The sequence below is a fragment of the Melanostigma gelatinosum genome (assembly GCF_949748355.1).
Source record: "Melanostigma gelatinosum genome assembly, chromosome: 3".
Classification (NCBI taxonomy): Eukaryota; Metazoa; Chordata; class Actinopteri; order Perciformes; family Zoarcidae; genus Melanostigma; species Melanostigma gelatinosum.
Window position 1 is genome coordinate 18974721 of NC_136636.1, and position 23904 is coordinate 18998624.

At 42.2% G+C, this 23904-nt stretch overlaps 2 protein-coding genes across 3 annotated transcripts; one reads left to right on the plus strand and one right to left on the minus strand.

Moving 5' to 3' along the window:
- Positions 1-1229: 1229 nt before the first annotated feature.
- ddit3 (DNA-damage-inducible transcript 3) lies at positions 1230-5139 on the plus strand. Its single transcript, XM_079265536.1, has 4 exons — positions 1230-1371; positions 2685-2747; positions 3060-3268; positions 3474-5139. The coding sequence occupies exons 3-4, from the start codon at positions 3113-3115 to the stop codon at positions 4230-4232; spliced, it is 915 nt and encodes a 304-aa protein (XP_079121662.1). The 5' UTR covers positions 1230-1371; positions 2685-2747; positions 3060-3112; the 3' UTR covers positions 4233-5139.
- Positions 5140-5270: 131 nt separating this feature from the next.
- On the minus strand, positions 5271-23545 carry mars1 (methionyl-tRNA synthetase 1). Of its 2 annotated transcripts, XM_079297269.1 has the most exons (22): positions 23356-23545; positions 20062-20152; positions 19333-19411; positions 18843-18974; positions 18119-18194; positions 17684-17862; positions 15596-15705; positions 14624-14740; positions 14037-14240; positions 12688-12889; positions 12476-12550; positions 12042-12212; positions 11441-11536; positions 10576-10693; positions 10204-10417; positions 8689-8820; positions 8345-8449; positions 7841-8036; positions 7176-7247; positions 6864-6890; positions 6443-6577; positions 5271-5829 (listed from the first exon to the last, which is right to left on the minus strand). In XM_079297269.1, exons 1-22 carry the CDS (start codon positions 23456-23458, stop codon positions 5680-5682), a joined length of 2784 nt encoding a protein of 927 aa, XP_079153395.1. In that variant the 5' UTR covers positions 23459-23545; the 3' UTR covers positions 5271-5679. The 2 variants fall into 2 exon arrangements, with proteins under 2 accessions (XP_079153395.1, XP_079153396.1); XM_079297270.1 differs by lacking the exon at positions 6864-6890.
- Positions 23546-23904: the final 359 nt, after the last annotated feature.

Genomic DNA, 23904 nt, shown 5'->3' on the forward strand with positions numbered 1-23904 from the left:
TGAGATGAATTGATCCATAAATGCGAATTGTGCAATATTGTACAATATATCCGAGCTTGTCTGAGGTTCCCAAATTTTTTTGGGGGGGATTATTCTAACTATAAAATTGTTGTTTTAGTATTGTCAGCCCCTTATTCTGGTCAGATTCCACCTTGTATTATCGTGATTTACAGGTAAAAAGAGCCAAATACATCAGTAATAATTGATAAAATACGAATGATAACACACCTATCAGAGACAGAAACGTGTTTTACAAGTTGCTTTATCATTATTACTAAAGTCGAATAAAAAATGAATGCTGAATTCCATCACCAGCAGCTGAATTTATAACCGGACACCTAAAAGGGGACCGCGTGCTGCTGGATCACACCCAGCATCGCTCAGATCGCGCCACAGACTCTCCATCGGCCGGGCGTGTGTTTTGATATCTCGCGGAGCTGCAGTAGAGCGCGCGGTATGAAATGAATGAGAATACGACACCACATGTGGACTTAAAAGTCTGGTCTGCTGCATACTACACATACCAGACAAATAAAAGATGTGTGTGGTCCAGAACCACACCTGGTCCGGTAGAAGAGTGTCGTTTCGGGGGGAGGACCGGTTATTGTTTTTTCCCTCGTCGACTATGGAGTAAAGGGGTGTGTGCAGCGGAAATCTAAAAACTGAAGTAATCAAAAGTCAGGTGAAAACAAGCGAATAACAATATAATGAATTTTAAAAAACAACAAGAAAGCGCTAAATGGATTTTTTTCCCCACGTTAAAACAATTCTTGAGAAAAATCAATTCAACTTTTGTGTTCCGGAAACAAGCAATTCTTCGACATTAGATATCCATGCATACATGTATATTTTTAGATTTTAGTTAGAGCCAACACTGTTTAATAAAACATGTTCTGATTCTGCTGGTGTTATCCCCAGCTAGAAATTGGTTGCCAAGCATTGCATCATTCCTTTCATGTGACTCCCATACGCCCCAAATTCGTCCTGGCCGTCTTATGACTGCATCACAATTGCTGCTCGTACAAACTATACAGAGAACCAGCAGCTGAGACGAGACGAGGCCCCGCCTCTTTGCTATATTTGGGGTCACCCTATTGGATTTCGTTAAGGAAAAGATCTTAACTCCGCTCTCCTGATTGGACCGTTAGAACGTCCGTCAGCCACATCCACGCTAGGTTGTGGTGAAACTACCTTCCCGTGCATAGTTCGGTTGGCCTCCCTCTCGATATAAACACCACCGGGAGTTTCCGAAAAATCACATTCAGCCGTGAAGACTGAACAATGGTTAACATGAGCTATCACCAATTTTTACTAAAATATCCACATTCGAGTTCAAGACAGTCGAGAAGACGAGCGAATAAAAAAAAAAGGGTAAGTGGAGGTTTATTTTCGTCAGTTGATGTTTTCCAGTCTTTCGGGGGAGTAACGTCTGACGTTACTTACGGTGGCTGGTGTAACGTTACTGGGAATAAAACAGGCATGTTTTTGGCAGCTATCCCGGTGTCTTTTTTTAGAATAACAGTCGTCTTAATCCATCACAATTTACATGGAGTTGTTAATTTACGTGTTGTCTGCTTCTGTCTGACAAGTTGTCAAAGCTCACGCGGACTTAAAGCTACGAAGTTTTTTTAGAAGGATTTTGACCCTCGAGTGTGACATATAACGTTATGTTGCAGCCATAACATCCTATCCTTTTTCATTTATTTTTTTGAAGTGTCATTTAATTTTACTAAAATTAAATAACGTTACTCCGAGTGACGGTAATGGTGGGGCTGTTGGAACGGAACGGCTTTTATTTTTGACAGCTAACGTTCTATTTGTTTCCCCCACTTTTAACAGACCCGTTAATAGTAAATGTTTCATAATGAATGGAGAGATGTTGTTTGTCTTTGTTTCTCCAACACACTCTGAACGCTTCCTTTTGTTTCGCCCATTCCTCCTGCTGGACACACATTTCCATGACGTAATTGTCTTGGCTTACAGTGGACATGTAACTCAACCGAAGAATAAAATATTACAATTCAGAATAAAAAAAGAATTGCATAAGAAAATAATTGGTACGATTTACCAAACCAAAGTTGTAATGCCTGCGCTAATACAGAACGTTTAATAGACAACAACTTGAGATGATTCTTTATCACTTGCAATTTATTAATACACATCACTGCAACATCTGTGTTAGAATGTTCTAATTACATTAAACGTAGTAATTATTAGGTTTTTGCTTCGTTATCTTTGTTCTGGACATCTTTAGGGAATTTAAATAAATCCGTAGACCCGACTGTCAGACCTGAGAGATCAATAGGGATCCACTGGTCGTTTTCATCCACTTGTTTATCGACCCCAGCGTGTTCTGAGGACCGTAGAAAGCAGGGGGCGCAATAGACAACATTTTGCTCTTTGTTTACACGAATTAACAGACATGCAATTTATTTCCTCCATCCTTGTCGATCATTTTAACAATCATTCACAATTTATTTGTTCAATCATTCTTTTTTTTAAATTAATTTTCCAAATCAGCCATTGTTACATTTTAAGGCACATTTTGTTCCCTGACCAAGCTTGGTCTGTATTTGTGCAAATAATCACTTTAATTCTGAAATCTCAGCATATTTCAGCGGTCAGAGGAAACATTTTTCATATTTTTTACAAACTAACCGATTTTAAATACTTTTCTCTTACAGACCTGTTGGGACAAGCTCTCGCCAACAAATTGGCAGACTTGATTCACGGAGACTTTCTGAAAGGTAAACGCTCACATTTGATATTCTGAGTGCTGCATGTTTGTAAAGTCAAGATTTAATCAATTTGTTCATTTTGTACAACGCATTAGTTAAACATTTTAAATCTTCAAATTCTTCACTCAATGTCACCGCTATTCAATATTACAACTAAGTAGTTTCTGCAATATACTGTACTTTGGTCTAGTTCTTTATTATGGTGTAAATGATTATACAGTAATTACAAACGCCATCCCTTATCACTGCATGCCTATAAACTGTAACAAGTTGCAGAACAGTAAAACAAACGGCGTGTGTGGCCCCTCCCTCCCCCCTCAGGTCCAGTGTGAACCGTGTGGCCTTGTACCTGTGTGTTGCGACTGACTGGCGAGATGACTGCCGAGTGGCTACACCTGCCCCCGCCATACCCCCCTGGCGTGGGGACGTTGTGTGGTGCAGAGTTGGAGGCGTGGTATGAGGACCTGCAGGATATTTTGGGCTCCGACGCGGGAGGGGCAAAACTGGCACGTGCCCCCACCTGCACCGAGGTCAGTAGCTCGACGAATGAAATGGCTATCGCACCCATGATGAGTATTTTGGTTAATATTTCTCTTTTTTAGGTCTATTTGAAATTTTTTTTTTTTTTGAAAAAAAACAAAACCGCATTCATATGCCAAGTGATGTGAAAGGAACTTGTACTGTGATATTTTACATGTTTTGGAAGATGTTGACATTTGTGTTTTGTGTTTGTAGAAGGAGCCGGAGTTTCTGGATGTTCTGGAGAGCTGTTCTCTGACGTGGCTGACGGATGGAGGCCAGACGTGGGGAGAGGGTGTACAGAGGACAAAAGAGGAGATCCACAACACCCAGCCTCTGCATCACACCTCCTCCTCCTCCTCCTCCTCCGCCTGCATGAGTCCAGCTGTAGCGGAAGAGCGCCAGACGGCGGCTGAGAGCAGGAGAGATGGCTCGACAGGAGGCGGCAGCGATCTGCTGCCTCCAGAGTTTTTCGAGTTGCTGAGTGAAGGAGGAGTGGGAGTGGTGGATCCGAGTGGAGCGGTGATCAGCGGCGGCTATTATTACCACCACCATCAACACCACCAAGCTAATGATGTCCGTCCCGCGTCTCCCTCAGCCAGCGAGGAGGAACTGCCCTGTGTCCCAGATTCTCCATCCTGCTCCTCCTCAGCCTCCCAGTCGCCATCTCAAAATTGTTCTTCTCCCTCCTCACCAGTCTCTTCGCCCTCCGCCTACCCGTCCTCCTGCCTGGGAAAACGCAAGAGGACCACCAGCGAGAGGGCCAACAGTGCCTTGTCCTCTTTCGCCTCCTCCACGCAGCACACGTCCTCGGCCAAAAAGAGTCGCAAAGAACGAGAGCAGGACAACGAGAAGAAGGTGCAGGAGCTGACGGAGCAGAACGAGTGCTTGAAATCGGAGATTGACAGGCTGGGAGAGGAGGTACAGAGGACACGTAGAGCCCTGATAGAGAGACTAGTCAACACCAGGAAATGAGGGGAAAGTAAAATAATGAAAGATGACAGGTCCTAATGAATTGGAATAAGCAGTGGTGGGGAAAGATGTAATCTGGTGGTCATGAAATGCCTCTGAAACAGGAAAGGATGGAAACCAAAGATGTATTTCATAAGCAAGAAGATTTTTTTTCTTTTGAACACAGAGCTCAAAATGGCAAGAAATAGCAAAGTGATGAAAGTCCAGACAAGGAACAGAGAGAAAGGGCTGCTTCAGCAATGCGGCAAATAAAAAGACACAGCATGTATTCAGGAAAAGGAAGAACAGACCGCTCCAAGTGCAAATGATACCGTGGTTTTGATGATTGTTTGTCATTTACGCGGTACAGTTGCAAGCATTTGATTATTTGTATGTTGGACAGAAAGGAAGTTAATCGAGTGAGTTTCATTGTCATCCATTCCCACCATTTTGCAATAATTGTAACTCCTATGTAAAGGGCTGCAATTTGGCCAGCAGAGATTATTTGCCCCAATTTGTGGAGAGTTTAGGAGCTCAGGAAAAGTCTGAAAGTGCCCAGTGTGAGTATGAGAAGTAAATTCATAATCTTTCTTACTTTTATATAACCCATGGCTTGTGTGTATGTGCAAGTAGGACCCGGCTATACTTTCTAAGCTGACCTTTTCTACCAATATGGGAATTAGTGGAAGAATCACCACAAGATGTTCTACCTTGATATACTATTTTTATATAACGCTGTAATATATATATATATATATACACACACTTCTACTGTAATGGCTTGTACTGTAAAATGCCGACATATCCACTGTTATTTTCTCAGTGCAGATACAAATTGTAATTGAGTAATATGCATGGCTTTTATCATTTATCAATACATGTATTTTACCATACCAATTATTTTATCCTTCATTGTAATCCCAAATTTGCAATAAAAAATAAATAATGTGCAGTTTCTCGCGTGATGTAATGTGTGTGTGTGACTTTGTTTTTGTAAACTGGAGATGATTGAGAACAGAGGACAGTAAAGACAATTTGAAGTGAATTCAATTTATTTTCTGGATCCAAAAAATGTATTTGTAGCAAATTGGGGAAAAAATAAAAAAGAATTCTGGAGGATAAAAAAAAAAAAAATGTCTTTAAATGTACAACACACCTTCCAACACTAATACCGTATGCTGACTATCACAGGGAGAGTGTAAAATCTGTTTCTTTTGGTGTAGGGATTTGTAAAAATCCCTCCTTTCTGTAGCTGTATTCATTAGAGTCTCTTTGTGTGTTTTCATTTCCCCGTCGGCCCATCCAGCATTTCATTAGTCCTCAGTGCCAACACCACATTGTCTTAGATCCTGTCACGGCTTTGCCTTAAGGTAATACCCTAATCTCTTTTAGTGTACATCTTGTTCCCATTCGCCACAATACCTCAAACCAGTCTACTCTTTCCTTCCCCTCACTGACCTCCATTTTGCTTTCACTTCTTCTTGCCCTTCTGAGGTGCAGGCTCAGAGCTCTTCCCCTCAGCCACAGCCAGCTGTTTCTTAAGCTCCAACAGTTTGGCCACCTCTGCTGTGATCACGGCCTTCTCCGCCTTCTGGGCTTTGAGTGCTCGCACCTTTTCCCCCTGTGGTAGACAAGATGGCAGGCTTTAATAGATTTCTCTCACCGACATTTGGTTTTCATTTAACATTCAGCTTTTATAGACAAATAGAGGTTGGCAGCTTTCTTGTCAAATATAGTGAGCAATAAGTAAGTAAGGCATCAATCTGGGAGTGGGCAATTATACGGGTTTGTCTTCATTTGGAAACGCTGAGAATTTAAACTGATCCCCAAAAATTCAACTATCGCATTTATAGTTGTGAATATAATGGAAAATTTCAAAGATCATAAATTTGGAGAAAATACTACTTTGACCAATTGATGACAAACTTAAACAACAACCAGATAAATATGCAAATAAAGATACTGATTAGATGTCGCTTTTAAAATGAGCCACTATGTATTTCAGCGGCCAGTGGTTTGTTGCGCGTGATTTGTTTTCGTTTTTGTTCCTTACGAAAGATGCCGTCCATTTTATTCCAGTCACAAAGATTAATATAAAGACAAAACAATTCAAATAATCGTATTTACATTTTCTTTGCCTATAGTTCTGTTCTGACGGGATTGATTCCAAAATGGAAGGATTGGGTTGACAGTTGATGGCTCAACTGTGGGTTGCCACTAACCAGCAATCTCACCTGCTCAGTCACAGCCTGTGTGAGCTGCTTGGCTTTTTCTGGGTCCACTCCGTTCACCGACGCCACCTCAGCAGCAGCAGCAGCAGCAGCTGGCACAGCGGCAGGCTGAGTGCTGCCAGCGCTCTGAGCTGTCGTCTGAGGGCGCAAGCAGACAGATGAGAATGTTTTTGATAGTTATTATTTCTAGAGATGACTCGCTTCGTTTCAGACAATAACACTTCACTCAAAATGCCGACAGGATTTTATGAGTCATGAAGCGTGACTGGACAGTGAATCACACCGGACACACAGGGATGAGAGTAAAATACTAACTACGAGGACGTTAGACGAGCTGCTCGTGTTAGTGAAGGCATGCGGTAATCAATAGTGACACAGCAGAACCAGTGAGGAGTGACTCTTCACAACAAATACCACACGGTACCTTTTTTTTAGGTGGTTCATCTTCAGGCTAGAGAGGGGTGTTTGAGGAGAAGTTTAAAAACTTATTTTTATCTATGTGATGGATGCGCAATACACTATTTAAACATTTACACTGTCTGCATCATGTTTCAAAAGACAGATTCTCCAATTACAAACAAATTCATATTCGGGGCGACAGTCTGACAAAAGCCCCTGAACGGCAATGCATTATCAATTCTTTCTTATTTCATTATTCATTAATAGCCAACCTATATTACTACCAGACCTGTGTGAACTCATGCACAGCCCATTAGAGATCATGATCATCACATACCTGCTGTCCACCAAATCTCTTCTTCAAAGCCTCGATCTGGTCGACCTCCAGTTTCTGAAACAACGGACTGACCTGGGAATAACAGGGGTTGGCAGGGTGAACGGGTAGCTAGGAATTCAAAGGAATTCATGCACCATCATTTAAAAAGTTTGCGATTGTCGATCCAGCCGAAGGCCGGTGTGGCTGGAAAACTGAACCTGGAGACTCTGTGCTCGTCTTTGAACAACAAGGATTATGCAAATAAGTGAGAGGATAACTTTTTCGATCACAACTCTTCAATGCAGCATTACGTCATTTGTCAAAGCATTGTGTGTGCTTTGTTATTAGAACGGTGTCGTCTGCTGCTCCTTGAATAGGGACCTCAGGCTGCTGCAGACACTGGTCACCACAATCAGGCCTGAAGGGACAAGTGGCCTGAGAGAAACTCGCTGTAGCCTCAAAACACCGTCTTGTCTATTATTCTTAAGTGTGTGTGTGTGTGTGTGTGTTCACACGACTACAACGTCCTCCAGAGTACTAAAATATTGACAGACTGTTGCATCCTCATTGTATCACCCGGCGTCAACATACAGGAGGTTCCACAGGTTTGAATGTATGAACCGTGTGTGTGTGTGTGTGTGTGTGTGTGTGTGTGTGTGTGTGTACTTTCTGCAGGTCATACTCACAGTGCCGATGCGGTGGCCGGCACTCAGGCAGCAAACAAAGGTGCCAGTGCCTTGCATCATGGTGTTGATGCAGGACTGAGGGGCATTGAGTTGATCCCTGATGGTTTGGCTGACAGCTGGCATGTACGGCAGCAGCATCACCGACAGCAAGCAGGCGATGTTCACGGACACACCGGTGACCGTGCCCGCACGCTGCCTGAAGAGGAGAGACGGGGATCAGTCAGACAGATCATGACGCTAAAGGTTTCTGTTAATCTTACAATGGACAGAAAACTACTCCTCTGTTGCTCACAAATATTTATTTCCTGAACGAACACATTTCATGACTTCAATTTGTACTCAATCAAATTAAGACATGATTGTGAATAAAGGAACCCTTTTTCCAAAAGGTGAGCCGTCCGCCTCCGTTTTAATCTGAATGTGCACATCTGCAACACAGATCTTTCTACCTCGTGTGAATCCACAGCGGTGCGGATTGTGTTGAACTGGTCAAGGCCTTCTCACCTCTCCGTGTCTCCTCCCTTAATCTTCTTCCAGGGTTCATTGACCTGAATGTACTGGTTGCCATGGCGAGAGATGTTGAGGATGTGTCTCAGAGCGTCGCGGATTCTGGTGGAAAGTGTCACAGGGAAATTGATGATAGTGTGACACAGACAGTAGACTTATTATACAGAATCTACTTCAGCAGAAGTCAAAATACGGGGTTATCTACTAGCATGTTTTACCTTCAATAACAATTTACAGATTTAAATCATTTTAAATGACTGAATTCATCTAATAATTTCAAATAAACCATACCCCAACATCAACCTTTTGACAGGTAGAGTATGCGAGTCCTTGAGCCTTACTTGACTTTGTCCATGAGCTGGATGTATTGCTGCAGCTCCCAGCCCACCAGAGCCAGGAGCTTCTTCTCTTCCTGCTGGAGCTCCATCACGGGCACACTGCCCTCGAAGAACTTAGTGACAAACATGCCAGCTCTGGAGAGAGGGAGAGGAAGGTTTTAACAAGACCGATAAAAGAAAGAAAGAAATGAGGGGGGGGGGGGGGGGGGGGGGGGGGTCAGGGGAACGCATGGGAAAGGAGTGAGAAAGGCAGCGAGAGAGGGCCACGTTGCTTGACTTGCTAATTGTTTATAAATTATAGATTGTGTTGCCAGATGAAATACAGTGCTCGTGTAAAATAACACAACAGTGTGCTGCATCGCCTCTGCACTGTAGCCGTGTCTGGAGACAGTGAAGGACTTTTACGTGTACATCAGGAAGATGGTGGTAGTGAGAACGTTTTTGTCATGTCTGATGCAACAGACTGTTCCATATTTTACACATCTCTCAGCCTCTGAGGCAGGTCTGCCAGACCAGTCAAATTAACAATGAACTGAGATTTTTGATGTGTGAGCATGAACTTTGTGTGACCTGCCTTCTAAATTAGTTTGAGTCTTTTATTAATTAGCTGAAGACAAACTAAAGCCGTGAGATTTCTCACCTTGGGAACATAAAGAGCGACATTCTTACTGTTATGAAAACTGAGACATCGTAATCAATAAAGTCAGATTTGCCGCTTGTATGAAAGGATTTACCGGTGTCGGTCTGACAAGCAGAAATTTTGGACAGTCAGCGTTTCAATTGAACAACAGCGATTAGCTGGAACACCACAGCGCCCAGAAACATTTATGAATTTGAAAAAGCGGGCCCCAGATGGACACACTGTCGCTAATGATGTAGTGATGTAGTAACTGGATCCAGGCAGGGACAGAAACTCCTTTCTGAAGCAGAATACTTTTTACCTCCCAACACCTCAGGCTGGATGCAATCTACAAGATATTTTTGAACCAATTAGGCATCAACGTTGCTGCCCGAGACCAATTTTGAAGATCAAGGTACTTTGGAAAAAAAGCTGCGGAGAAAAATCTTTGATGTGGGATTTAAACCCTGATCTTTTAAGAATCATTTGAGGCGATGTAATCGGGGCTAAATTACGCCATCCCAAACTAATTTAGAAAACTAGGGTGAGTCTCCTGTAATAGTTCCTGCTCTAACACACTTTATATTCATTGAATACAACAATTTGAAAATTTAGTGGTTAATCGGACTGGATGACAGTTCTTCTGCATATTTACTTTGTGAGTGGAACTTATTATGAACAAAACGTGAGCAACTTGAGTCCACCTCAAGTTGCTCACATTTTATTTATTTCCCTGGTGACTAATTTTGGCCGATCAAAACAATTTAAATTGTCAGAAGGCTGGGAACAAGTAGCATGAGGAGATTGGTGCAGGTTATCTTGTTCGGGTCATTAGTGAACGTCTGCTAATCACAGATGGAACGAAGGAATTCATTTAAAAACATACGACTATCATCAACCTGTTGATGAAGTTGCCCAAGTTGTTGAGCAGCTCAGAGTTGTTCTTCAGAGCCATGTCCGCCCAGGAGAAGGCTGAATCCTGTCCCTCTGGACGCACATAGAGGAGGTAGAACCGCCACACATCTGGCGGGATGCCCGTGTCCTTGGCCATGTCTCCAAACACACCCACACCACGGCTCTTGGAGAACTTTGTGTCCTCGTAATTCAGATACTCTGTGGGGAAGTTACAGCATGAATTACTCTCAAAGCTGAACCTCAGTGCGAGTGCGATCATTCATGACGTCCGTATTGCATTAACTGCTGAACAGATAGGATCCAAATGAGTCAAATAATACATGAATAATGAATACACTGGTGTAATAAGTGCTTACCAGTGGCGATGAGGTGGCTGACCAGAGTGTAGTTGTCCTGCGCTCCCAGTAGGGAGCAGGGAAACACCACACTGTGGAACGGCACATTGTCTTTGGCCATGAAATTGTACAGCTCCACCTAGTGGCAGAGACCAAACACTGCACTGTGAGGATGACATCATATTAGATCGTCATGAGATCATTCGGTTCAAAGAGGACTTATCAGCTCTCCCTAACCCCCATCTCTCCTTTTCTCTTTCTCTGCGCACGCACGCACACACACACACACACACACACACACACGCGCATGCACACACACAGACAACAGAAGCTCAGTCCTGAGGTTTCAGATGGAGAGAGATGAGATGAGATGATTTTTTATTGTAGCTTTAGTTTACAAAAACAAAAAGATCTTACAGTTAAATGAAGTCCACATGTAAATGAACACACTTGATAATATACAGTATGTGTAGTTTCCCCTTTCTAAGTAAAGCTGATGACAGCATCATGACCAACACACATCAGGTAAACCTATGGAAGACTGATCATCATGAGACTTTCATCTTGAGAGGGGGGGAATCTAACCACAGAGTACAAAAGCGCTGTATCGTCTCCTCCACATTATACTGCGTGGATATTGTAGCGGTGATCACAAAACTGATTGTGCATTTAATTTATAATCAAAGAGGTTATGTCTTCATGTGTTTCACATTGGGGTTATATGGGGCCAGAAATTACACAGCGTTTGTAACGCAGAGTGCAAAAGACCAGATGGAGCAATGAAAAAAGCAATCAGAGCCAGTCTGTGTTGTAAAGAGGACGCAATCTGTGCCAAGCTCGTGCATCAGTACTCTGCTTGGCTCATAACTCGGGGGGGGTTGGTTACCTGATTAGGATTCTTCCACCACTTCTCCCATTGGTCGGTGTAGTTGGCGGTAATGGAGAGATAACCAATGGGGGCATCAAACCACACGTAAAACACCTGCAGAAGCAGCACGAGAGAGACTTTGTGTTGAAGGAATGAATTCAGTATCATTTTAAATTTGACTAAAACTGAGGCGGAATGAAAAATCTTCAAGATGCACAATGTAACTTCAGTAAAATTCCCTGAGTGTTTGGAGACATTTAGATGAGAGCACTGAAAGAAGCGGTCAGTGTTACAACATGTTTAGACATGCCCGACCCAGAGCGTCTCCCAGTGTGCTCTTAGAGAGCACTGCAGCATCATCAGTCACTGCAGCATTTATAAGCAGCTAATGAAGTGCATAGTTATTTTCACACTATAATTAGGACCCTGAGCTTATATATTAAGTGTTTGCATTCATTTTCTTCACAGCAGGTAATTTAGCTGAGCGGTAGGGCTTAATTATGCTTCAATAAAAAAAACATAGTGGAGTGTGCATCTTTTCGATGATAACTATAAAGAAGGAAATAGCAAGATTTATAATGTGAAAGAAATCGTTTTTACTCTCGTGACAATAGCAGACCTTCTCTTTAAAGTCCGGATGAGGTACTGGCGTTCCCCAGCGCAGGTCTCTGGTGATGCAGCGAGGTTTGAGTCCATCTCTCAGCCAGGAGCGAGTGATCTGTTTGGCATTTGCTGTCCAGTCTCCTGTGCTGGTTGACTTGTCCAGCCACTGCTCCAACTGAGGCTCTAGCTGCACGAGAGAAGGAGCGAGAACGAATGAAAATGCTGACAAGAACATCAAACGTCATTACGCCAAACCACAGCGCCGGAAAAGAGTAAAGCCGTTTATGTAATAAAATGACAAGAGTGATAACAAGCTGTCTCACTTTGAAATCTACGATGCACTTGATGTTTGTACTTTCTAAAACAGGCCAACTCTGTGAGCGACCAAAGCTTTGTCTGAACTGCAGAATGGACGACGCAGCTCATTACAATGCAGTGTGAAAGACATACCTTTGGCAGGTCCAAGAAGAGATGTTTGGAGGAGCTTACAACTGGAGTCTGCCTGCAAACTTTACACTGGGGTTCCTGAAAGGGACAGCCGTCAATGACCAAACAGAAATGTTATACCAATTGTTAACGCCATCGTTCTCTATCTAATAGTCAATTAATGGCAATAATCGGCAAAGATACATCATGATCATCTTCTCCTCCTTCCAACTCACCCTCAGCTCCACGGCATTGATGAGCCGGCCGCACTTGTCACACTGGTCACCGCGAGCTTCTGGGTAGCTGCAGTGGGGACAGATGCCCTCCACGAAGCGGTCGGCGAGGAAGCGCTTGCAGCTTTCACAGCGCAGTTGCTCCACCGTGTCTTCCAAGAGGAAGCCATGCTTGTGGAGTCTCCAGAAAATGTTCTGGGCAATCCTGAAAGGATAAGAGAGGACATACATAGTTGGAGGGTTGTGCCCGGGATGTGAGGAAAATAATTGTAGTTAAAAAGGTGCATGAACACACCGACTAGTCATTAAACCCTGACCGCATTTTTGTTTCCCCACTCAGATTGATACTTCTCTTCGCTGTTGGCTAGAAAATGACGTAAACTCGATATAGCAATAAATATAGCAATGTACTTGAAGAGAGTGTGCGTTATTCGTTTGTTGACATTAAACATGAAGTAAAATGGTACAAAAAGTTTTTGGTAACCTTTGGTGGTAAAAATGGTGCAGGTCAAATATAAGACCAAACATCTAAAGTACTTTTCATGAATCAAGAGAAAAGTCTTTAATCTGTGGGCCGTTTTCATTTCTCAAAGAAACAGATTCTGGTGCACGGTGTTTGATGCCTTTCATGTTTTACTTCTCACAGCAAAGCCCACAAAACAACACAAGTTGTTATCTTTGTATTCCCCTTCTATGTACAAGCTCAAGGATTAAAGTCTCATTTTAACTGAAGAAAATATATAAATAAATAATCTCTCCATGTCTTATTTAAAGACCCATACAACCAAAACATGATCTGACACCTGATCCATACACACTCAAGAATCCACATTGTTTCAATAATTCCTCAGAGCAACAATGCATAACTTTGAGTCAATACATTTCACCTCCAGGCTTGAGTTACGAATATCATGAAATAGATAACTTTACCACAGAACGTTTCCTCGATCGACTCTGCCAATGATTTCTTGTTGGCTTTTATTCTTTTGTTTGGTAAATGTCCTTACATTCTTCAATCACGGTCAATAATCTCTGAGATTAAGGAGAGTAGAATTTATGCTGGAGAGGGCTAGACATCCGCACCGGTATCAACTGCAAGATTATAGTAATCTCATGTTACGTAACTGTATAGTAATGGAATGCAAACGCGTTTGCCCTTTCACACCAAAGCCGAGCAGTATCAGCACCACAGTAACCCAAGAGAGGGCCGAGGTCGTGAAGCGAGCGCTGGATTATTATTGGAGAACTCCCTGTTTAGCTTCATCTTTGTGGTTCAACTTTTGAGTGTGATGAAAGAAAAGCCCCGTCTTGAAATTTTTCCAACTAAAGCCCTCTTCCCTGCTTCCACTTACTCCGTCTGCTTCTCGGTTGTGGTTCTGCCAAAAAAGTCGAAGTCAATCTGGAACCACTTGTAGATGTTGGAGTGAATGGCGTGGTACTTGTCGCAGATCTGCTGCGGCGTCAGACCCTCCTCTCTGGCCTTGTTCTCTGTAGCTGTGCCATACTCGTCTGTGCCACATACAAACAGGAGGTTCCAGCCTCGCAGACGGCCATACCTTCGAGGAGAAGACGCACGGAGTCAGTACAGTGATGGAGAAAGAACAAAGAAATGGAAAAAGGATGAAAAAAAAGAGCAAAAAGAAAGATGACGATGGGGAGTTTACAGAGTGAATAAGTGAAGAAGAAAGCTGGAGAAGGTGAAGAGAAAAATGGGAGAATGGATGAGCCGTTGGTGAGAAAGATAGACGGCTTTCCTTGTAATGTTGAAAAGGCCTTTAAATACATTACAGGTTTGACAGCCTGTACATTATAAATGCACAAGATTGTGTATGCTCTTGTGTAAATGTTTTTTTTTTTTTTATGCGTTGGTAAAGAGGTCAATATTTTGTTGGCACCTATAGTATGTAGAAAAAAGGAGTAAGAAGATTTAAATTCAAACCTGCAGAAGGCATCAGCGCTGAGGACGCAGCCAATGATGTTGCCCAGGTGGGGGACGTTGTTGACATAAGGCAAGGCACTGACCACAAGGAGGTTTCGCTTGCCCTCCTGTGGCAAACTGATGGGAAACAAAACAGACACGGGGTTTAAGGGTGAGACACTACAGGCGGGGTAAACATTTCGACGAATAGATATCACATTTCCAAAACAGAAAGGGGAATTTGGGATATCTCTTTGTATCACTCCAGAAATCAGAAAATACTGTCAACAGTCATAAAGAAATGTAATTTTCTCCATGTTTTTAAGAATAAAATGTTCCATGAATCAGGCTATGAATGATAGATGAACATATCCCCTCAGTGAAAACAGAATATTGACAGGAAAGTAACGCGTGTGGTCGTGTATGCAAGTGCTAATGAAGTGAGCACTTTGTATGAGAAAAAACTCATTTTGAAGATTTGTAATTTAAAATTCCAGACATTTTGAAAGAGACTACAGAGGAATAGGGTAAACAGTGTAACTAATAGATATATCACCATGACATTTTCCTAATTGATTTAATTTCCACTAGTTTGAAAGAAGACACGTTATGGAGGCGAAAGAGCTCCAAATCTCAAGCATGAAAAAAGATGTTTTTGCCTGCAGGGTCTCACCTTAATATTCCTATCTTGTCACTCCTTAAGAGTTTGGTTTACAGCCTCAGGGTCAAATTTCTACACGTTACAGCTCAATTCACTCGACTCTTCTGCCTGCGACAAATATTCTTGTCAGGAGTTTGGAAATGTAGCTTGATTCACTGACATGAAGTTGCTAGTTAACATTTTGGTTTGTGGGTCTTTGGTGAAGTGATCCCCACAACATCAAATAACATCCGAAACTGTTAAACTGCAACATACACACTCACTGAAAGTTACCCTGAATAAGAGCATATGCTTAGTGTCTAGAGTGGGAAACAGCACCGTGTCTTACTTACATGGGATGTTGTCTGTCTGCAGCCAATGGACAGGTGTTCAGACCTTTACTCCAGGTGAGAGCAGCTGCCTCCATCTCCTCTACGGACACCACACGCTCACTTTCCTCACCCTAAACAAGCATTTAGATACAGAGAATCACCAGCTGGGAATTAAACAAAGAAAAACTTGTAATTTATATTATTGCTGTGGCCAAACACTCTAAACCACATGTGTCAAACTCAAGGCCCGCAGGCCGAATCCGGCCCGCCACGGCACGTCATTATTGTGGCCCGCGAATCTGCCAGCAAAAAAATAAAAATAAAAGTTTTTTTTTTTTTTTGGAAAAATAATTAAAAGTTAGACTTGAAAATAAAAGTATCCCCATGGTCGAAATTATGAGATAGAAAGTTGAAATTATGAGACAGCATGTTGTCTGTGTACCGACATTAAAACTATCACAACAGGTGGACAGGAGAGGCAACAGCCCGAAAAGCGGTTTTCCAACGATTGAAAAAGATCGACAAATAATCCCAAAATGTCCACGAAGAGAAAAATTGATGCCGAGGGAAGAAAATGTAATGAAAGATGGGAAAGCGAATACATGTTTGTGCTTCAAGGAGAAAACGTGTCTGTCTTCTGTGTTATGAGGCAGTGTCGGTGATGAAGGATACAATTCACGTCGGCATTTTGACACCAAACACGGAGCTAAATTTAGCCTCCAAGAAAAACATCAAATTGTCCAAGAATTAAAAGGCAGACTGCAATCACAGCAGAATATATTTACACAGCTACAGCCCAGTGCATGCTGAAGGTATGTGAGCAGAGCTCCGACCAGATACAGACTTTTACAAATGTCAGTTTATGAAGAAACACCATCGCAGACCGAGTTCATGAACTAGCAGCAATCTAACAACACAGCTAGCTAAGAGACGAGCAGGTACGAGCAGGTTTCTAATGAACTGTTGATGAAAGCACAGACAACACGGATACATCATCTATCCATGTTCATCAGACCTGACTCTCAGTGAGCAGCTCTTGGATGTAGCTGCATGCACAGGACGACGACAGGGAGGAACATGAGTGATGCAGAGAGGTGACACAAACAGCTTTGAACAAAGTTAATGTCATAACTTGTGTTTGATATTTGTCTTTGTTATTTTATTTAATAGTTTGATCTTTGATAGAGTAATGTGGGTTTCTTAACCCTCAATTAAAATGATTTATGTTATAATAACAGAAATGTGTTTAAATATCACTTTTCATTGATATAACTGCATGTACAATATTTGTACACTTGAATAAACAATAATGAAATGCAGAGAGAGTTATTTAACAATATTTCAGGAGAAGTTAGTTATACAGTCTTACAGTTACAACCGGCCCTTTGAGGGCAACCGTGAAGTGATGTGGCCCAGAGTGGAAATGAGTTTGACACCCCTGCTCTAAACGGTACTTTGAGTAATGTGTTGGTATCATGTTCGGAGTTAGTGATTTTTCCTTTCTAACAGCGGCAATCCTTATAAAGAACCGCCATTGTTTTGGAATTGTATCACCGCCTCCCACTTGATCTTTTGACCTCAAACCCGAAGCGAACGCATTAAGCAATCTGAGATATGCACACCCTGCCGTTTCCTCTGACAGAAGGGCCGTGAGTGCTGCTGCTAAAATTTGATTGACTGTTCAAATCCTCCCATGCCTACACAAGAAAGAGAACAGAGGATAAAGAAAGTGATGTAACCCCTACATGCTTTCATACAGCCAGGTTAACTCTCACACAGAGGTTGCATCTGCTTTACAGGAGAGCGCTGCTTAGTTTAAGTGAGGTGAAGCAACCCTTTGAATGCTTTAACTTTCCTCCTAAAAGCTAAGACATAAAAATGTGGGAAAGGATACTTGTGACAGGACATGTGTGCTGCAAGGTGTTGTTGGTGTTAGTGCATGTAGAGCTCGAAGGAAATAAAAAAATAAAAAGACGTTTTCTTGGAAACCTCACAGAGCGTACATGTTTCCTGAGGCAAAAGCACAAGTGTAGTTAGTCACTGAAGCCCCTCAAATTTTTGTTCAGTAAGAATGCTTTAAGTCTGATCGTTATCCCAATGATCTGATACCTCAGCAGGGTTGCTGTTGCATGGCTGCGCGTCTCTGCACTGGCTGCTCTGAGGGGCAGGCTGCCTCTGCATGAAGCTCTTCATGCCCTGCAGGCCTTTTCCCTGCAGCACTTTCTGAGCAGCACAACTGTGCACGACAGCCCCGCGGTCAAACCAAGCCTTTACAGACGTGCACGCACCTGAAAAATGGAGGGGAAAAAAAAAACCGGGAAATGGTGGGGGGAGGAGATATTAGGGAATAAAGACAGAAAGCAAAGTGAAGGGAAGCAGTAAGCACCATTAAAACACAACATTATAAATAAGGCATTTGAAAATAAAATAAATGAAGGATAATAAAGGAAAACAGAAAATAAAATGATAAATGAAAATAGGAGACAAGTTCAGGTATTAAGGAAGAAATAGTTACTGTTTTAAGGTTTATTAATACTTACTTACCCAATGCTAGTGAAGAGTCAGATAAAACGGGGTACAGCGCAGCCCACAAAACAACATCAGCAACTGAAACAGCTTCCTGAAACACAACACAGTTTAATGAACATCAGTTCTTCAAGCAATTAACAGACAATATTCCTGAACCCGCCATGTGTCCTTTCCCGTCATCCCATCGAAAAACCTCACTGCTGTTTTCAGCATGATTGTTTTGTGCGCTTGAATCCCCCTAAATATGGAGTATGTGCACTGCTGTGACTGCCTCGGTGCGTGTGCTCACCACAGTTTTTATTTAGCTTTACACAGGGTTCCTCCAAGCCATGCCAATCACCAAGAGACTTAACAAAACAGATTTCTGTACACATGAAATATGTGAGACGGCGATGACTTGTTGCCACAGGGGCTTCAAATACCACAGAGCTGATCCCCACCCCCACCCACACGCATCTGCAGCATAAGGGGGCTCCTCCCCAGATGAATATTTTTAACTTAAAAATGCATCACTAGCTCAGCATCAGCAGCTGACAAAAAAAAAAGGAAAGGAAGAAAAAGAAATGTTGCCGGAGGAGCCTGATGTGGCACAGAGGAGACGCTCAGTTTAGCTCCGCCGAGCTTCCACGGAGGCATCGTATACATATACAGTATGTTTGTCTTTAACTCCTGTCACTCTCGAGCTATACATGGCTAACTAAATGGGCACTAAGCAAAACAGGAGATGTTGATGCTGTACCCCGGTTAAATATGGCGTGTTCCCCTTGCTCAAGCTTTGCTCCATGTAGTTTAAGGGCCCTTGGAGGACCTTGGACACCTCGGATCCTTTTCCCTGCAGCACTGCCAGGTGAAGGGACTGCAGCAGTGCAGGCTGCACCAAAAAAAAGAAAAAAAAGAAGACAAACCAGAAGGAAATTAATTGAATGACATGAGCTCAAGCTGTGAACAAAGAAGCATGAGTGAGGTTAAAGAATTAATCTCCTTAAAGCCTACAGAGCATGCTGATAGATTTCTCCAGTACATTGTTATTCTGAAAGCACGAGCTTTAAATCAGTTAGCTGCGCGGATTTATGTCCCCGTTGGCAAGACATTGAGGAACAGTAAGAGGATTCTGCCAAAGAGAGAACGTACAAATACGTGAACTGAAAATAGTTTGCATCTCAAAGAGGTTTTATGTTTTGTACAACAGATTACAGAGCGAACTGAGGTCTGTTTCATGTGGAGCTTACCTGAAGATCTGTGGCCTCCCATTCAAGCCACCGACCGCAAAGCTCACTGGAGTCTTGTCCACTCACTTCAAACAGGTATCTAAGGAGTGACAAAATAGAAAACTGAAGGTCCCATCAAACAGTTTTAGCTTATTTGGTTTTAAAAAACTGATTTTATGTACAAATCAAACCTAAAATATAGACATTTAGTACTTAATTACAGTGTGCCTCAAAATGTTATTGGCATGAGATCATGGTCAAACTAAAGCATTCACATGTCACTGATTTAGTTCCAGGCCTCTGTTTAAAGTATAATTGCTGTATTTTCCAAATCAATACGCTGCCAGATCTGTCGGATTCATCACAATTAATTACATATGAACATGGATATATATGACTGGTATGAATGGTAAATGGACTACGCTTTACACGACATGTCATTCAGCCATTCACAACCATTCACACACTGATGGCAACCATGTCCATCAGGACTAACCAACCAGTCACACCACACATACGTGTCTTGCCCAAGGACACATGGGACATGGAGGGGAGGAGTTAGGCCCTGCCCCTGAGCCACAGCAGGTATAGAGCTGTAGAGTTTTGGTTTTATTTCATTTGTGGGGCTCACAGCCCTTTAGGATGTTGCATATCTGAAACATTATACAGAGGCAATGATTAGCAGCTTCCACCGTCGTGCCAACTTGGCATTCATATACGAGCGAGCAGGAAGGTCCACAGTCTACTGACCGGCAGATGGCATTAGGGCTGAAAAGGTGCAGACCACTGGGCAGGAGCAGGGCCGGCACGGCTGGACGGCTGAGGAAGGGCACCACTCTCTCTGGAAATAAAAAAGAAATCACAATGTTTACTCAGATAACACGACGCATAACAAGATCGTTATGCGTCGTGTTTCTAGACTAGTTCGATGAGATTCTTCAACTGGGAAAATCATGCTGTCAACCATCTTTCTCATGGGTGTGTAGGGAGAGAGAGAAGTCTAAATCCATTACTTCTCACTTATTTCAACACTTTTTTAGTTCCTTATATTATATTTGAATCCAACGCTGCATCTTCAAGGCAAACTAATAACACAAGACTCCCCAAATGGTTCAAGGATAATCCTGGGATCAAATTCTCAGCCTCAATACTTTACTAATTACTAGAATAACCAATGAAGAACACAATTTTGTGTTGACTGATCTTCTTACTCTGTAATTTATCTCCACATGAGGTTTTCTGATCATGAAGGATTATCTTATATTATCTTAACACATTTGTACTGGTGTCTTCACTTCAACAATACAATTTGATGTGATATGGTGACAGCATGTGCAATATTTAAGACTAATAAATAATTTGATTAATAACTAAATACAGCACAAAATAAATAGAAAAACAATGTACTTCCCCACCCCGAATACTGTTTATATACATCGTGTATACGAGTACACTCCACCTCATTCATAAACGGAGGCTGCATGCCAGATGGTCGTGGTTACCGGTAATCATCTCTGTGATCCAGCTCCCACAGACGAACATCTCTCACATGCCTGAGACAACCTCTGCATAAGCCCAAAGCTGGGATGTATCACCGTTTAATTAGAATCTAATTCCTTTACACAGCAGCATACATGATGGTCCACAAGACAACGCATCTAGTGAGAAATAGACTAGGTCACAGTGGTACCGCAAGTCTTAGAAATAGTTGCATTAAAATAGCCTGTCTTTGGAAAGCATGTTCAACTGTGGGTCAGTTATCACGAGGAAGGTTGAGATATTTGTTTGGAATCGAGATCAACATGCAGACTGTTTCTTTCCCCTCTCTCTGTATAAACTAACATCTTTCTTTTTTTATTAAAATGAGTTTTCACGTCTTTGGTCATCGATGAAGGTTTTTTGTTGGGTGCAGCCTGAACGGCCTAGAAGGAATAATAGTAAATGTACCGGTATTATCACTATATGCCAGATCGGATACTGAAATTAAACTGTTGGCAGGTTCAAGTCAGCCTCATCGAGACTGAGACTTTTGTTTATATGGTAATAAGAGAAAAAAGCTCAGCATTGCTCAAAATACTTCATACTAAGAGCCTTCACTATTTGAAGCAACTTTCATCAACAAATTGTAATCAACTTGTGTTTAAATGTAGAGTTTAAGTGGTACAAGTTTTTAAAACATACTTGGTATTGGGCCTGACCAGCATGCACTGTATTTCAGTGCAACTTTAAGGTAATTTGACTTCACTTGAGTATTACTATTTCATGCACCTTCATATTTCCAAACATCGTACTTTTCACTCCACCAGCCTACATATATGTGATAGTCTTATGTAATAGTTACTTTACAGATTTAAATTGTTAATACAAACTATGATAATTTATTTATAAAGAGAACTGGAGTTGGAGGCAGAGCCTCGTTCGTTCCTGTGAACGTTTGCTCAGTGGCGCATAAATCAAAAAAAAGTTCAGCTTCCAACTATAAAATTACCCGAATCCTCCAACGATCTTCTGCATCCTTGGGCCCACAGAGCAAGTGCACTAGCATTTACTTTAATCCCGCCTCCCAGTGCTTGGCCCACCTTCAGTCTCAGGCTCTTTCACATGAACGGAGCAGGGAACGATCTCTGGATTCAGCTTTTAGTGCATTTACAGCTTTTAGGACCTAATGATTTAAATAAGGGATATTTAGGTGTTCTTACTGGAAAATGTATCTACCGCTGATAAGGACTTTCCCAATGTAGGTCTATGAGAAAAAGTATTTTTGGACCCAATGTCATCAGGTGACGGACCTGGAAGTTGTATTCCCACGGTTTGGCCATATTTAGATCCGGATCATTTTTTACTTAAGTCAAACTTTTTTGCTTCATGGGCCAGTGAGCAACTTTCGTAGGATTGACTGGGGCAACACCTCCAACTCAGTACTCAGTTCTCTTTCTATCCATCCATGGCATGGCCTGGTGCGCTTCCTTGGGACTCGGCAAAGCTGCAAAATCTGTTGTTCTTCCTTCATCCAGTGACGGGACAGTGACGTTGTCTGTGGCAATGAAAGAACTTTAAAGTGCTACTTCAACGTTTCCTTCCCTTGTGTTAAGTTTGCCGTCAGTCACTTGAGAAGTTAGTCCCTTGGTCTTGATGCGAGTCATTGGTCACTCAAGTTAACGCCAACCAAGCTCTTTTCCGAGACCAAACTAAGTGGTTTTGTAGCCTAAACCCGTGACTTCACTTCCCGTGAAGACAGAAGTCTATTTTGAAAACACACTTTGCAATTGACAAGTGCAAACTCATAAGCTTTACAAAGAGCTTAGAAACTGGGATTCAGTATGTGTATGGTATATCCTTAATTTACATTTTGTTTATCAGAGGCACACAATACATCCTGGTACCTATAGACAGAGCTGGTGTTATGTCATAGTCGGGCCCCAAGTAGAATCGTGTCTCTCCTGCTAAAATGTGGCAAATTGTCCCCGTTTTAAGGACGGACCTTGACTGATGAATTGAGTATGAATCATTGTGTAATTCCCCAGATTTGTCATTCGTGTAATAATCACCTAAATACAACAATATTCATTCACAGATAATCAAAATATTCGTGTTAAGGTACTAGGTCAGAAACAACCAGATATTTGATTGTGTCTGAAACAGCACTATGACTTAACAGTGTAACCTAATCCAAGTAAAGCAGGTACTGTTCCAGGTATGAAAGGTATGCTGTTGTTTACTGTACAGGTAGGTTTCGACGCCTGTAGGTCTGAACTGCTAAACAAACGCTACAAGAGGCTGCACTAAATAAACACTTTAACAAAACAAACAAAGCAGTGGTGTCAGTAAGAGTTTTCTAGCTGCTTCTCAGAGGCAGGTAGACAAGTCAATCTTGACAGTTAGCACGTGATCAGGACTACAGTAACGGTAACTTGCTATTCAAGATACAACCGTCAGTTACAGCACACAAACTCAGCTCAAACTTGACCAACCCCCTTATAATGAATCAGTTATTAGTCATCATTATAATTAGATTATAATGTTAAGCTAACCATGCTGTCTTACCATCGTTGTTAACATACTGGACGTCACAATGAACTCCAGTCACTTCTAAAGCGGCTAACACCTTCAGGCAGTGCGGGTTGCCTTCACTGACGAAGAGCTTCATCTGGCCGTTGGTAGTTGTGTGGACTGATTACTGGCTTTAACGGTGGCAATATGTTTTACTTTAAAACAAGGAGCAGCTGATTGGAACTTTACCGGTAAATGTGGTCCACACGCTGATGCAAGAAGTGTTTTTTTCACAAATGGCGAAGATGTAGTTTTGGAGCGGTGTCCATGTCGTTCGTAGAAGCGGCAGCTGTCTGTGAAATGCACTACAACTCCCACAAACCATTTCGCAGATCGTAACTTCCTCATGGACGAGATTAGCTTGTTTTTTATTCCCACGTAGCACCGCCGGGCGGGATACGTCTCTCGTGATGTGCATTACAGACCGGGCGACGCTCTGTAACTAAATAAGCGCCCCACAGCCCTGCCTGTAATCCTATTGGTGCTGTGTAAAATCATATCGCGCGCTTGTAGCCAATCTTAAACCACCAAACCCACACAGCG